Source organism: Anomaloglossus baeobatrachus, chromosome 10 (genome assembly GCF_048569485.1).
Source record: "Anomaloglossus baeobatrachus isolate aAnoBae1 chromosome 10, aAnoBae1.hap1, whole genome shotgun sequence".
NCBI classification, from domain to species: Eukaryota; Metazoa; Chordata; class Amphibia; order Anura; family Aromobatidae; genus Anomaloglossus; species Anomaloglossus baeobatrachus.
Genome location: NC_134362.1, coordinates 35220504 through 35232607, shown reverse-complemented (window position 1 = coordinate 35232607; position 12104 = coordinate 35220504). Strand labels below are relative to the sequence as shown.

The 12104-nt window shown below is 50.8% G+C and overlaps 1 protein-coding gene across 1 annotated transcript in view; it reads left to right on the top strand.

Moving 5' to 3' along the window:
• Positions 1-11743, top strand: part of LOC142254501 (capping protein, Arp2/3 and myosin-I linker protein 3-like) — a 116373-nt gene extending 104630 nt beyond the window's left edge. The window contains exons 24-26 of the mRNA XM_075325590.1: positions 9145-9216; positions 9471-9542; positions 11531-11743. Of these exons, the coding sequence (XP_075181705.1) occupies positions 9145-9216; positions 9471-9542; positions 11531-11560 (174 nt within the window). The 3' untranslated portion in view covers positions 11561-11743. The remainder of the gene's footprint in view (positions 1-9144; positions 9217-9470; positions 9543-11530) is intronic.
• Positions 11744-12104: the final 361 nt, after the last annotated feature.

The following is a 12104-nucleotide window of genomic DNA, read 5'->3' as shown; positions in this document are numbered from 1 at the left end:
CCCATCGTGCTCCATCCCCCATGCTGCGCACCCCCCATCGTGCTCCATCCCCCATGCTGCGCACCCCCCATCGTGCTCCATCCCCCATGCTGCGCACCCCCCATTGTGCTCCATCCTCCATGCTGCGCACCCCCCATCGTGCTACATCCCCCATGCTGCGCACTCCCCATCGTGCTCCATCCCCCATGCTGCGCACCCCCATCGTGCTCCATCCCCCATGCTGCGCACCCCCCATCGTGCTCCATCCCCCATGCTGCGCACCCCCCATCGTGCTCCATCCCCCATGCTGCGCACCCCCCATTGTGCTCCATCCTCCATCCTGCGCACCCCCCATCGTGCTCCATCCCCCATGCTGCGCACCCCCCATCGTGCTCCATCCCCCATGCTGCGCACCCCCCATCGTGCTCCATCCCCCATGCTGCGCACTCCCCATCGTGCTCCATCCCCCATGCTGCGCACTCCCCATCGTGCTCCATCCCCCATGCTGCGCACCCCCCATCGTGCTCCATCCCCCATGCTGCGCACCCCCCATCGTGCTCCATCCCCCATGCTGCGCACCCCCCATCGTGCTCCATCCCCCATGCTATAATAGTTCTCCTATTATACTCAGAGAGGAGTATAATAGGAGGACTATAATAGGAGGAGTAGTCCTGGGAGGAGAGGAGTATAATGCCGGCTCCCTGCACATGTGTACCAGGAGCCGGTGTACACTGGTAACTATGATACACATCGGGTAACTAAGGGACCTTAGTTACCCGATGTGTATAATGGTTACCAGCGTTCACCGGCTCCGTCAAGATCCCAGCAGCGCAAGGTTATGTCTGGCGCTGCTGGGATCCTGACGGAGCCGGTGTATGCTGGTAACTATGATACACATCGGGTAACCAAGGGACCTTAGTTACCCGATGTGTATAATGGTTACCAGCGTTAACTGGCTCCGTCACGATCCCAGCAGCGCCAGACATAACCTTGCGCTGCTGGGATCTTGACGGAGCTGGTGAACGCTGGTAACCATTATACACATCGGGTAACTAAGGTCCCTTGGTTACCCGATGTGTATCATAGTTACCAGCATACACCGGCTCCGTCACGATCCTAGCAGCGCAAGGTTATGTCTGGCGATGCGTGCGGAGGGCCGGGGCCAGCGGTCAAAACATGCGGAGGGCGGGGCCAGGCCGAGGCGAGCGACCAATCCGTGGGGGGGGGCGGAGCCCAGGCGAGGCGAGCGGCCAATCCGTGTGGGGGGGCGGGGCCATGGCGAGCCCAGCGGCCAATCAGCTTTGTGTCACCGTAAGGACACAATTTTGGAGCAAGACAGACAGACAGACAGAGAGACAGACAGACAGAATAAGGCAATTATATATAAAAAGATATAGATATATATGTGTGTGTATGTATATATATATATATATATATATATATGTGTGTATATATATGTGTGTGTGTATATAAATTTCTCTATCGCTTTCATTGGGGGACACAGGACCATGGGTGTATGCTGCTGTGACTGGGAGGCTGACACTAAGTGAACACAAAAAAAGTTAGCTCCTCCCTGGCAGTGTACACCCCGAGCCGGAGGCGGGACTATGCCAGTTTTTTGCTTAGTGTCGTAGGAGGCTGAAGTGGGCCCATATCTCTGTGGGCCAACCTCAGCCTAGGCTATTGCGTTTTTTTCCGTTTTTTTCGGGCTATACGGCGCCGCTCAACATTCTCATCATTCTACATTTTTTGTCTCTTCTGCAGGGATAAAGACCCTGCTTCAGAGAGAACTCTCGCCCCAGGGTTGCCTGAGGGCTCAAGACACCAGGCCCTTTCCCCCTCCGGCCCCATGGTACCACCCCAGGGGCTGATTGGGGACCGATATTATTGTTTTAAGGGCACACACTCCCCGTCGACCCCCATGGTACCGTCCCAGGGGGTGTTTCTGGTGGAGGTGAAGAGGAATCCCTGAGGATGTCAGACTGTGACAGCGCAGGAGTGCTCACATCAAGGGGTCCTCTGTCACCAGGCCTCCCCCAGCGTTCACCTGATACCATGGGCCCAGGCTTAGGAGCTGGCACTGCAGCGCAGGAGCGCTCCACAGTCTCCAGCACGGCCCCTCAGCATCCCTCAACGCTTACCGGGGGCCGCAGCATCATGAAGGGGACATATGGATCCGAGCGACGCGTGTGGACGCAGGTAAGAGCTGCTCCGCGCGCAGCGCTGCGCTCCCGGCGGCCGCCGCTCACTAATTTAGTCCCTGGCTTCGGGCATACCTCGGGTCGGAACGCTCTGCCTCCCGTTTGCGCTCGCGCGCCGCCTCTGGCCCGCCCTCCGCATTTTCTGCCCAGAGACAGCCATCTCATCTGCCAGCACGCCCCCCTCCAGCAGTAAAAAAAAAAGGCAAAAGCCCGCGTTTTTCTTCCAACGGCTCACCTCAGCACAGACAGGCTGGTGAGCAACAGCATTTTTTCTCTGCGGCTGTCCCAGCTACTCTGAGGCCCCTGCTGACCCGGGAAGGGCACAGGCCAGGGTGAGTGCTGCTCCTCATTAGTACCAGTGACACTTTGTACTTTTTTTTCTTCCATCTTCTACGGTCTCCTCCCTAGTGTCCCTAGTAGGAGTCCCCTGAGCAGCCATGCCTAACTCTAAGTCGTCCCGATCCAAACAGGCACCCTTTATAATGCATTTTGCATGCTCGTCCTGCAACGAAAAATTCTCCCAAGGCCAGGCTACCTCCCTCTGCGCAGCTTGCGCTCCCGATCCGCAGCCCACGCAGATTGCCCCAGACGCCGCCAGCTCCCCCGTCCACGCCGCTACTACAGCAGTACAGGACGCCCCGGGCCCCAATGCGCTCCCTCCCCCGGAGTGGCTGACTTCTCTCTCCCAGTCGGTGGATTCTCTGTCAAGAGCGTCCCTGACCATCGCGCAAGCTTTGCAGTCGTTCCCTACGCTCAGCCATGCCACACAGGTCCAGCCGCCGCAGGACGACAGTGGTGCTGACCCCGACCTGGCTACTGGAGCGCGGAAGCGAACCCGCACGGTCTCGTCTTCCAATTCCTCCCAGAGGTCCCTCTCCCCTCCAAGGCCCGAGTGCCACTCGTCTCCGAGACCGTCTGATGATTCAGGGGAAGAGTCGGATGCAGCCTCCCTGCTGGACTCGGATCAGGCAGCCGATGTCAGGCGTATGGTGGACAGCCTGGTCGACGCGGTGAATACGACGCTGAAGCTTCAGCCGGACTCTGCAACCGCCCAGAGCTCACAGGTATCTTTCAAACGACTTAAACGTGTTCACAGGTATTTCTGCGATCATCCGAAGTTCGCCGAGATCTTGCGCAAGCACAGACAGCAACCGGACAGGATGTTCAACAACGGTAAAGCGGGCTTTACACACTGCGATATCGCCTGAATTTTGTCGTTGGGGTCACGGTTTTGGTGACGCACTTCCGCAATCGTTAGCGATATAGCTTTGTGTAACAGCGTTCAGCGATGTAAAATCGTCGCAAAAGCGTGATTTATCGCTAATCGGCTACACGGGTCCTAATTCCCAAAAATCGTTACTTCAGCAGTAACGAGGTTGTTCCTCGTTCCTGCGGCATCACACATCGCTGCGTGTGACGCCGCAGGAGCGAGGAACGTCTCCCTACCTGCCTCCCGGCCGCTATGCGGAAGGAAGGAGGTGGGCGGGATGTTACGTCCCGCTCATCTCCGCCCCTCCGCTGCGATTGGGCGGCGGTTCAGTGACGTCGCTGTGACGCCGCACGGACCGCCCCCTTAGAAAGGAGGCGGTTCGCCGGTCACAGCGACGTCGCCGGACAGGTAAGTATGTGTGACGGCTCTGGGCGATGTTGTGCGGCACGGGCAGCGATATGCCCATGTCGCGCAACAGATGGGGGCGGGTACGCACACTAGCGATATCGGGACCGATATCGCAGTGTGTAAAGTAGCCTTTAGTCGATTGATTTACACTATCCCTTCCCCGAGGATCTCAGGAAGGAATGGGCGGGCTCATCGATGGTCGACCCTCCGGTCTCCCGTCTGGCATCGCATACAGTTCTATCTCTGCCGCAGGGAACATCGCTCTGTGATGCCGCGGACCGTAACATCGAGAGATTCGCCCGTTCGGCTTTTGAGGCGGCAGGCGCGGCCCTGTCTCCGGCCTTCGCCGCCATCTGGGTAGCTAAGGCCATGGTGACCTGGGCCGACACCCTCCGTAAAGGGCTTCGCTCACAGTTGAACGATCCCGAACTTGTCAACATGGCTGCACAGATTGCCCTAGCGGGTGAGTACATCATTAACGCATCTCTGTCTACAGCCAATTGCGCAGCACAAGCGGCCAGCAACATGGTGGCAATCCGCCGGGCAGTCTGGCTCAGAGCCTGGAATGCAGACGCGGCTTCAAAGAAATCACTTACCGCCCTCCCGTTTGCAGGAAGCCGACTGTTTGGGGACAGGCTCGATCAGATTATCGCCGAGACTACGGGAGGAAAGAGCACCTCCCTTCCACAGCTGAGACCAAGGCGTTTCCCACGCCGCCAGCCGAACTCAGGTTTTCGCCCCTTTCGCAGCTTCAGTTCCCCGGCACAGCCTAGGAGGAACAGATCCCCACAGAGAAGCAGGAAGAACCAGTCTTTCAAAACAAATCCCTCCTGGCGTTCCAGACCACGCCAGCCTGCCAAACCAGCATCTAGATCTCAGCGATACTCCTCCAAATGACTCCTGGTCTTCGCGCGTCAGCGCAGACCAGGTGGGGGGGCGCCTTTCTCTGTTCCAACACGTCTGGCTCCCTTTGATCACAGACGCTTGGGTCAGAGAAATCCTAGTCTCGGGTTACAAGATAGAATTTACGTCAATTCCTCCAAGCCGCTTCTTCCTTTCCCATCCTCCCGAGTCAGACACGCGAGCTCGCCCCTTTTTTCGCGCCATCGAATCTCTGCACCGCTCAGGGGTCGTGATTCCGGTTCCAGATTCGGAGCGGTTCAGAGGAGTTTACTCCAACCTCTTCGTTGTCCCCAAGAAGGATGGCACTGTGCGCCCTGTTCTCGACCTTAAGATCCTCAACAGGTACGTCAGAACCCGAAGATTTCACATGGAGTCCCTCCGATCGGTGATTGCCTCCATGGAGGTCGGCGAATTCCTCGCCTCTCTGGACATACAGGACGCATATCTGCATATCCCGATTGCACACCAGCACCAAAGATTCCTACGCTTTGCCGTAGCACACGATCATTATCAGTTCACTGCCCTACCGTTTGGTCTTGCTTCTGCGCCTCGAGTGTTCACGAAAGTCATGGCTGCTGCCATGTCGATCCTGCACTCCAGAGGTGTTTTGGTAATTCCATACCTGGACGACTTACTGATCAAAGGGTCCTCTTTCAACGACTGTCGTCTAAGTGTCCAGGTCACCATCGAGACTCTATCCTGTCTCGGTTGGCTCATCAATCGGAAGAAGTCCTCGTTGACCCCGGCTCGCCGGATTACCTTCCTAGGCATGGAGTTCAATACCATCCAAGGTCGCATGTTCCTTCCACAGGAAAAAATTGTCTCCCTCCGGAAAGACGTCCAGACCCTCCACCACTCCAGGGCGGTGTCCATACGATTTGGTATGAGGGCCCTAGGTCGGATGGTGGCGGCAATAGAGGCGGTTCCGTTTGCCCGCTTCCACCTTCGCCCTCTGCAGCTATTCCTGCTGCACAATTGGGACAAGTCTCTATTCACCTTTTATCGCAAGATACGTTTGTCCCCGAAAGTCCGCCACTCGCTGCGCTGGTGGACCAACAGCCAGAATCTCGTCAAAGGAACGTCGTTCTTACCAGTGCACTGGAAGACTGTCACCACCGATGCCAGCCTTCTGGGCTGGGGAGCGGTCTTCCAGCAACACACGGCTCACGGTCAGTGGTCCTACCAGGAAAGCCGGCTCCCGATCAATGTTTTGGAGATCAGAGCAGTCCTTCGAGCCCTGCAAGTTTTTCAACGCCTTCTCCAAGGGTCTTCAATCAGGATACAATCGGACAATGCCACGGCGGTGGCATACATCAATCATCAGGGCGGCACGAGGAGCGTCATGGCGATGAAAGAGGTGAAGAGGATCATACAGTGGACAGAGTCTCGCAACGCCAGGATCTCCGCGGTACATATCCCCGGCGCGGAAAACTGGGCGGCCGACTACCTCAGCAGACAGGGTCTGGCGTCGGGCGAATGGTCTCTAAACAGAGAGGTTTTCGACCAGATTTGCCACAGGTGGGGGACTCCGGATGTGGACCTGATGGCCTCGCGATTCAACAATCAAGTTCCACAGTTCATATCCCGCTACCACGACCAGCAGGCGCTAGGAGTCGACGCCCTCATTCTTCCGTGGAATCAGTTCAGACTACCGTTCATCTTTCCGCCGCTGCCACTGATCCCAAGAGTCCTCAAGAAAATTAAGGCAGAGGGCATTCCGGTGATTCTCATCGCTCCAGAATGGTCCAGGCGAGCATGGTTCGCAGAACTCGCACAGCTCGTCACAGACACCCCATGGCGGCTTCCAGATCGGCCGGACCTGCTGTCTCAGGGTCCGCTCTTCCATCAAAATTCAGGGGTTCTCAATTTGACGGCATGGCTCTTGAATCCTGGCTGTTAGCCCAGTCAGGATTTGCTCCAGAAGTGATTCAGACTATGATTAGGGCTCGAAAGCCCTCATCATCAAAGATCTACTACCGCACCTGGAAGACTTTTTTTCAGTGGTGCGAGGTCAACGGCAATCTCTCCCCGCTAGTTCTGTCACTACCGACGCTTCTAGCGTTCCTTCAGGCAGGGTTGCAAGCGGGTCTCTCGCTGGCAACCATCAAGGGGCAGGTTTCGGCTTTGTCTGTTCTTTTCCAAAGAAACCTAGCATCACGTCCGCAGGTCAAGACGTTCATCTAAGGAGTCGCTCATCTGAATCTGCCCTATCGGGCTCCGCTAGAACCATGAGATCTTAATCTGGTTTTAGGATCCCTCCAACTGGCTCCATTTGAACCACTCAGAGAATCTTCATTCTCACACTTATCCTGGAAAGTGGTCTTTTTGGTGGCGGTCACTTCAATCAGGAGAACGTCCAAACTGGCAGCTCTTTCGTGCCACTCACCTTTTATTGTTTTTCACCAGGACAAGGTTGTCCTGCGCCCGTCTCCGGAGTTCCTGCCGAAGGTGGTGTCCCCTTTTCACCTGAATGAGGAGATCGTGCTTCCATCTTTTTGTCCGGCACCCACTCGCTCCTTGGAAAGGTCACTACACACTCTGAACTTAGTACGAGCGCTCAGGACTTACGTCTCGAGAACTGCGCCTTTCCGCAAATCAGACAACCTGTTCGTCCTGCCTGCTGGTTCCAAGAAGGGCATGCCGGCGTCCAAGGCTACCATTGCCAGATGGATCAGATCAGCCATTGCGAAGTCCTACCGAATCAGGGACAAGTCCCCTCCGAGGGGAGTAAGAGCCCATTCCACCCGTGCAGTTGGGGCGTCTTGGGCAATGAGACACCAGGCTTCAGCCGAGCAAGTCTGCAAAGCCGCAACGTGGTCCAGTCTTCATACCTTCTCCAGGTTTTACAAGGTCCACACCCACACATCAGCAGATGCCTGCCTTGGGAGAAAGGTGTTGCAGACGGCTGTCGCACACCTCTAAAAAGGTAGTAAACATTTGAACAGAGCTTTCCCACAGAATTTGTTGTTTGTTTTGGTTCTGTGGGACGGCTTATGTACCCACCCAGGGACTGCTTTTGGACGTCCCATGGTCCTGTGTCCCCCAATGAAGGCAATAGAGAAAGAAGGATTTTTGTGTACTCACCGTAAAATCTCTTTCTCTGAGTCTTCATTGGGGGACACAGCACCCACCCTGTTTGGATTGTGAGGTCTTCATTTACTGGATGTTTCCCGATGTTGTTTGCGGGTCACCTTTGTTTCCATCCGACTACTATATATTTACGTGCCCATAAGGCACTGTGTTGTTTTCACCACACATTTTTCTCTTGTTTTACATTGTTTAGTCATGTTTGTTCAAGGCTCTCCTACTACTGCTTTTACACAAAACTGGCATAGTACCGCCTCCGGCTCGGGGTGTACACTGCCAGGGAGGAGCTAACTTTTTTTGTGCTCACTTAGTGTCAGCCTCCTAGTCACAGCAGCATACACCCATGGTCCTGTGTCCCCCAATGAAGACTCAGAGAAAGTGATTTTACGGTGAGTACACAAAAATCCTTCTATATATATATATATACATGTGTATATATATATATATATATATATATATATATATGTATATATATATATATATATATATATATATATATATATATATATATATATATATATATATATATATATATATATATATATATATATATATATATATATATTAATGATGTAAATGTTGTACTGACCCTTAAAAGGTCTTTTATGCTCTTGGAGGGAACACAATGTGTGAAATAAATGAGAAAATAAATAAATAAATGAAGACACCCCCCCAAAAAAAGAAAACTGCTGCCAGTCTGAATAGTTGTTTCTAGTCCAACACCCATGAAATATATAAAAATATTTGATTTTCCTTCCATTACACCACCCTTTCTCTCTATTCAACCCCATGCCCACCCCAAATATCCCTTGTTATATGTAGGGAAATTGGCCTTGAATTGGTGAAAAAGGGGAAAGGGGTTTAAGTTATTCTTTTTTCTTATCTGTTTCTTTAGGGAAAAAGTTGAAGCTGGGTAGGAAATAGGGAATAAGACAATAATAAAAATAAACTATTAAAGGGAATCGCTGACCAAATTTTTGAGATATATATATATATATATATATATATATATATATATATATATATATATATATATAAAAATATAATATATATATTATAATATTAGAACAGCATGATGTAGGGGTAGATACCCTGATTCTGGTGATGTCTCACTTAATGGGCTGTGTTGCTGTAGTTTTGATAAAATCACTGTTTTATCTTCTGCAGATCAACCAGTTCTCGGAATGCTGAGCTTTGTAGAACTCCGCCCACACCAACGATTGGCAGCATTCTGTGTACCCTGTGCATAGGCAGAAATCTTCTAATCTGTGATAGGGCCAGGGTTAAACAGAGCGGGAGGAGTAGGAGGCATGAGACAACTAGTTCTCTAGTGTAATGAACTATTTTCTTTAACAGATTCAAAATTATCTCATGAGGAACAATCAACTTTCCAATGACATTTCTGGAAATCCCGCTGCATCTCAAGGGGTAAGAAAAATCAAGTGATTACCAGAATTAAGTTGCTCCTTTGGACCTCTGATTATAGGGATTGCTTTAACTATCATTTTTCTTGCTATTTCGTTCAGTCCATCTTTTATTCCTAGACATTTCCAGAGCTTCTGAAACAATTATCGGTTTTCCAGAAAGTTATAGAGTTAACATAAAAAAGTGGTTTGGACATAAAATGGATTTCCAAGATCCAATTAATATTGTCTTATGTTACATTTGTTCTTTTCTAACAGATTCACAATCATCCCGTGAGGAACCATCAGCGTTCCAATAGCCATACCCTATATACCACTGTATCACAAAAGGTAACAAAGTGGAAACGTAAAAGAAGTGTCTGCAGAATTATAGATACATTTAATAAATTATATTAATATACCCATTCCTGATTAGTTCCTGTAATAATGTCCCCCATCCTGTAATAATATCCCCAATTGTGACCCCTTTCCTGTAATAATGTCCCAAATCCTTTGCTCCTTTCCTGTAATAATGTCCTCCATTCTGACCCCTTCTACGGATCATATCCTCCATCCTTTACCTTTCCCAGGTGTAATGTCCCCCATCCTGGGCTTTTTCTTTCCTTTGTGGTCCCAAATCTTGGCATATGTGTCCCCCATCCTGTGCCACTTCCAGTAATATATGTCCCCCATCCTGATATAATGCTACCCATCCTTTGACCCTATACTGTAATAATGTCCTCCATCCTGACCCCTTTCTGTAATAATGTCTTCCATCCTGACCCCTTTGTGTAATAATGTCCTCCATCCTGACCCCTTCCTGTAATAATGTCCTCCATCCTGACCCTTTCTGTAATAATGTCCTCCATCCCGACCCCTTCCTGTAATAATGTCCTCCATCCTGGCCCCCTCCTGTAATAATGTCCTCCATCCTGACCCCTTCCTGTAATAATGTCTTCCATCCTGACCCCTTTGTGTAATAATGTCCTCCATCCTGACCCTTCCTGTAATAATGTCCTCCATCCTGACCCTTTCTGTAATAATGTCCTCCATCCCGACCCCTTCCTGTAATAATGTCCTCCATCCTGACTCCCTCCTGTAATAATGTCCTCCATCCTGACCCCTTCCTGTAATAATATCCTCCATCTTGACCCCTTTGTGTAATAATGTCCTCCATCCTGACCCCTTCCTGTAATAATGTCCTCCATCCCGACCCCTTCCTGTAATAATGTCCTCCATCCTGACCCCCTCCTGTAATAATGTCCTCCATTCTGACCCCTTCCTGTAATAATGTCTTCCATCCTGACCCCTTTGTGTAATAATGTCCTCCATCCTGACCCTTCCTGTAATAATGTCCTCCATCCTGACCCTTTCTGTAATAATGTCCTCCATCCCGACCCCTTCCTGTAATAATGTCCTCCATCCTGACCCCTTTGTGTAATAATGTCCTCCATCCTGACCCTTCCTGTAATAATGTCCTCCATCTTGACCCCTTTGTGTAATAATGTCCTCCATCCTGACCCCTTCCTGTAATAATGTCCTCCATCCTGACCCCTTCCTGTAATAATGTCCTCCATCCTGACCCTTCCTGTAATAATGTCCTCCATCCTGACCCCTTCCTGTAATAATGTCTTCCATCCTGACCCCTTCCTGTAATAATTTCCTCCATCCTGACCCCTTCCTTTAATAATGTCCGCCATCCTGGGCTCCTTCAAGGTATAATATTCTGGACCTTTTCTTGATATAATGTCCCCTATCCTCTGCCCATTGCAACAATATATGTCTCCTATCCTGGCATAATGCCCCTCCTCCTTTGCCCCTTTATTGTGATAATGTCTTCCATACTGATGCCTTCCTGTAATAATTTCCCCATCCTGGACCCCTTTCAGATGTAATGTCCTTCATCCTGGACCTTTTCTTGACAAAATGTCCCCTATCTTGGGCCCCTTCCAATATGTGTCCCCCATCCTGGCACAATGTCCCCCATCATGGGCTTTGTCCAGTAGCAATGTCCTTGTTATGCGGTTTTTCTCCAATAGATATAAAAATCCACCTGATTCTATCCACCTTCCCTTACTCCCATGATGTGTGGCATCTTTTGCCATAGCCAGCAGCTGACTTTAGCGTGCAAGCAACGGGCAGCGCATTGCCGGCCTCTGATTGGCTAGCCACATGTATATTGTAGTACAGGCACCCAAAGGGTCTCTGCTCTGCAATACATTTCAGCTGAATGTGCTTCCTGGGACACACATACAACTGAAATAGGCGTTGTTGTTGGCACAACACAGACCAAACCCCCAGGATCACCTCTACAATAAACGTATTTACCGATTTTTCAGAAAGGATCCAGCATCTTGGAGAAGATTTGAACGTGACCCTGGATCCCTTGATGAGATTCCTCTACAAGCAGATCAGCAGGGTCGTAAACCTTACCGGCTAGAATCAGGAAATCTTGCCTGAAAATAAATATTGTTGGTTGATATTTGCAGAAATTTTTGCTCCAAACCAAAGACTACAAACATATCACACAGTATAGATCATTTATACAGTGTGTCCACCCATATCCTGTCCACTGCCATTAACTTGAGAACGGCGGCAGCTATAGGCATGGAAGTGGTGTCTAGGTATAGTAAAGTACCATGCGCTACGCAATGAAACCACCTATAGCGCCACCTGGTGTAAAACAACGGAGTTAGCATTTTTATCTCGAAAACGGAACGAGATAGAGAAAAAAAGTGAATTACAAAGTTGTAGGGCATCATCAATTCAATACGAACCGACACCTTGCATACAGAAATGCTATGATTAGAACCTGTAAAACTCACAAGGCTGCGGACGTGAAGCGATACCTCATGGAGACCTTCCTACAAGTCATTGGGTACGGTGGCTGTGTGGAGTGGCCTCCGCTTACCT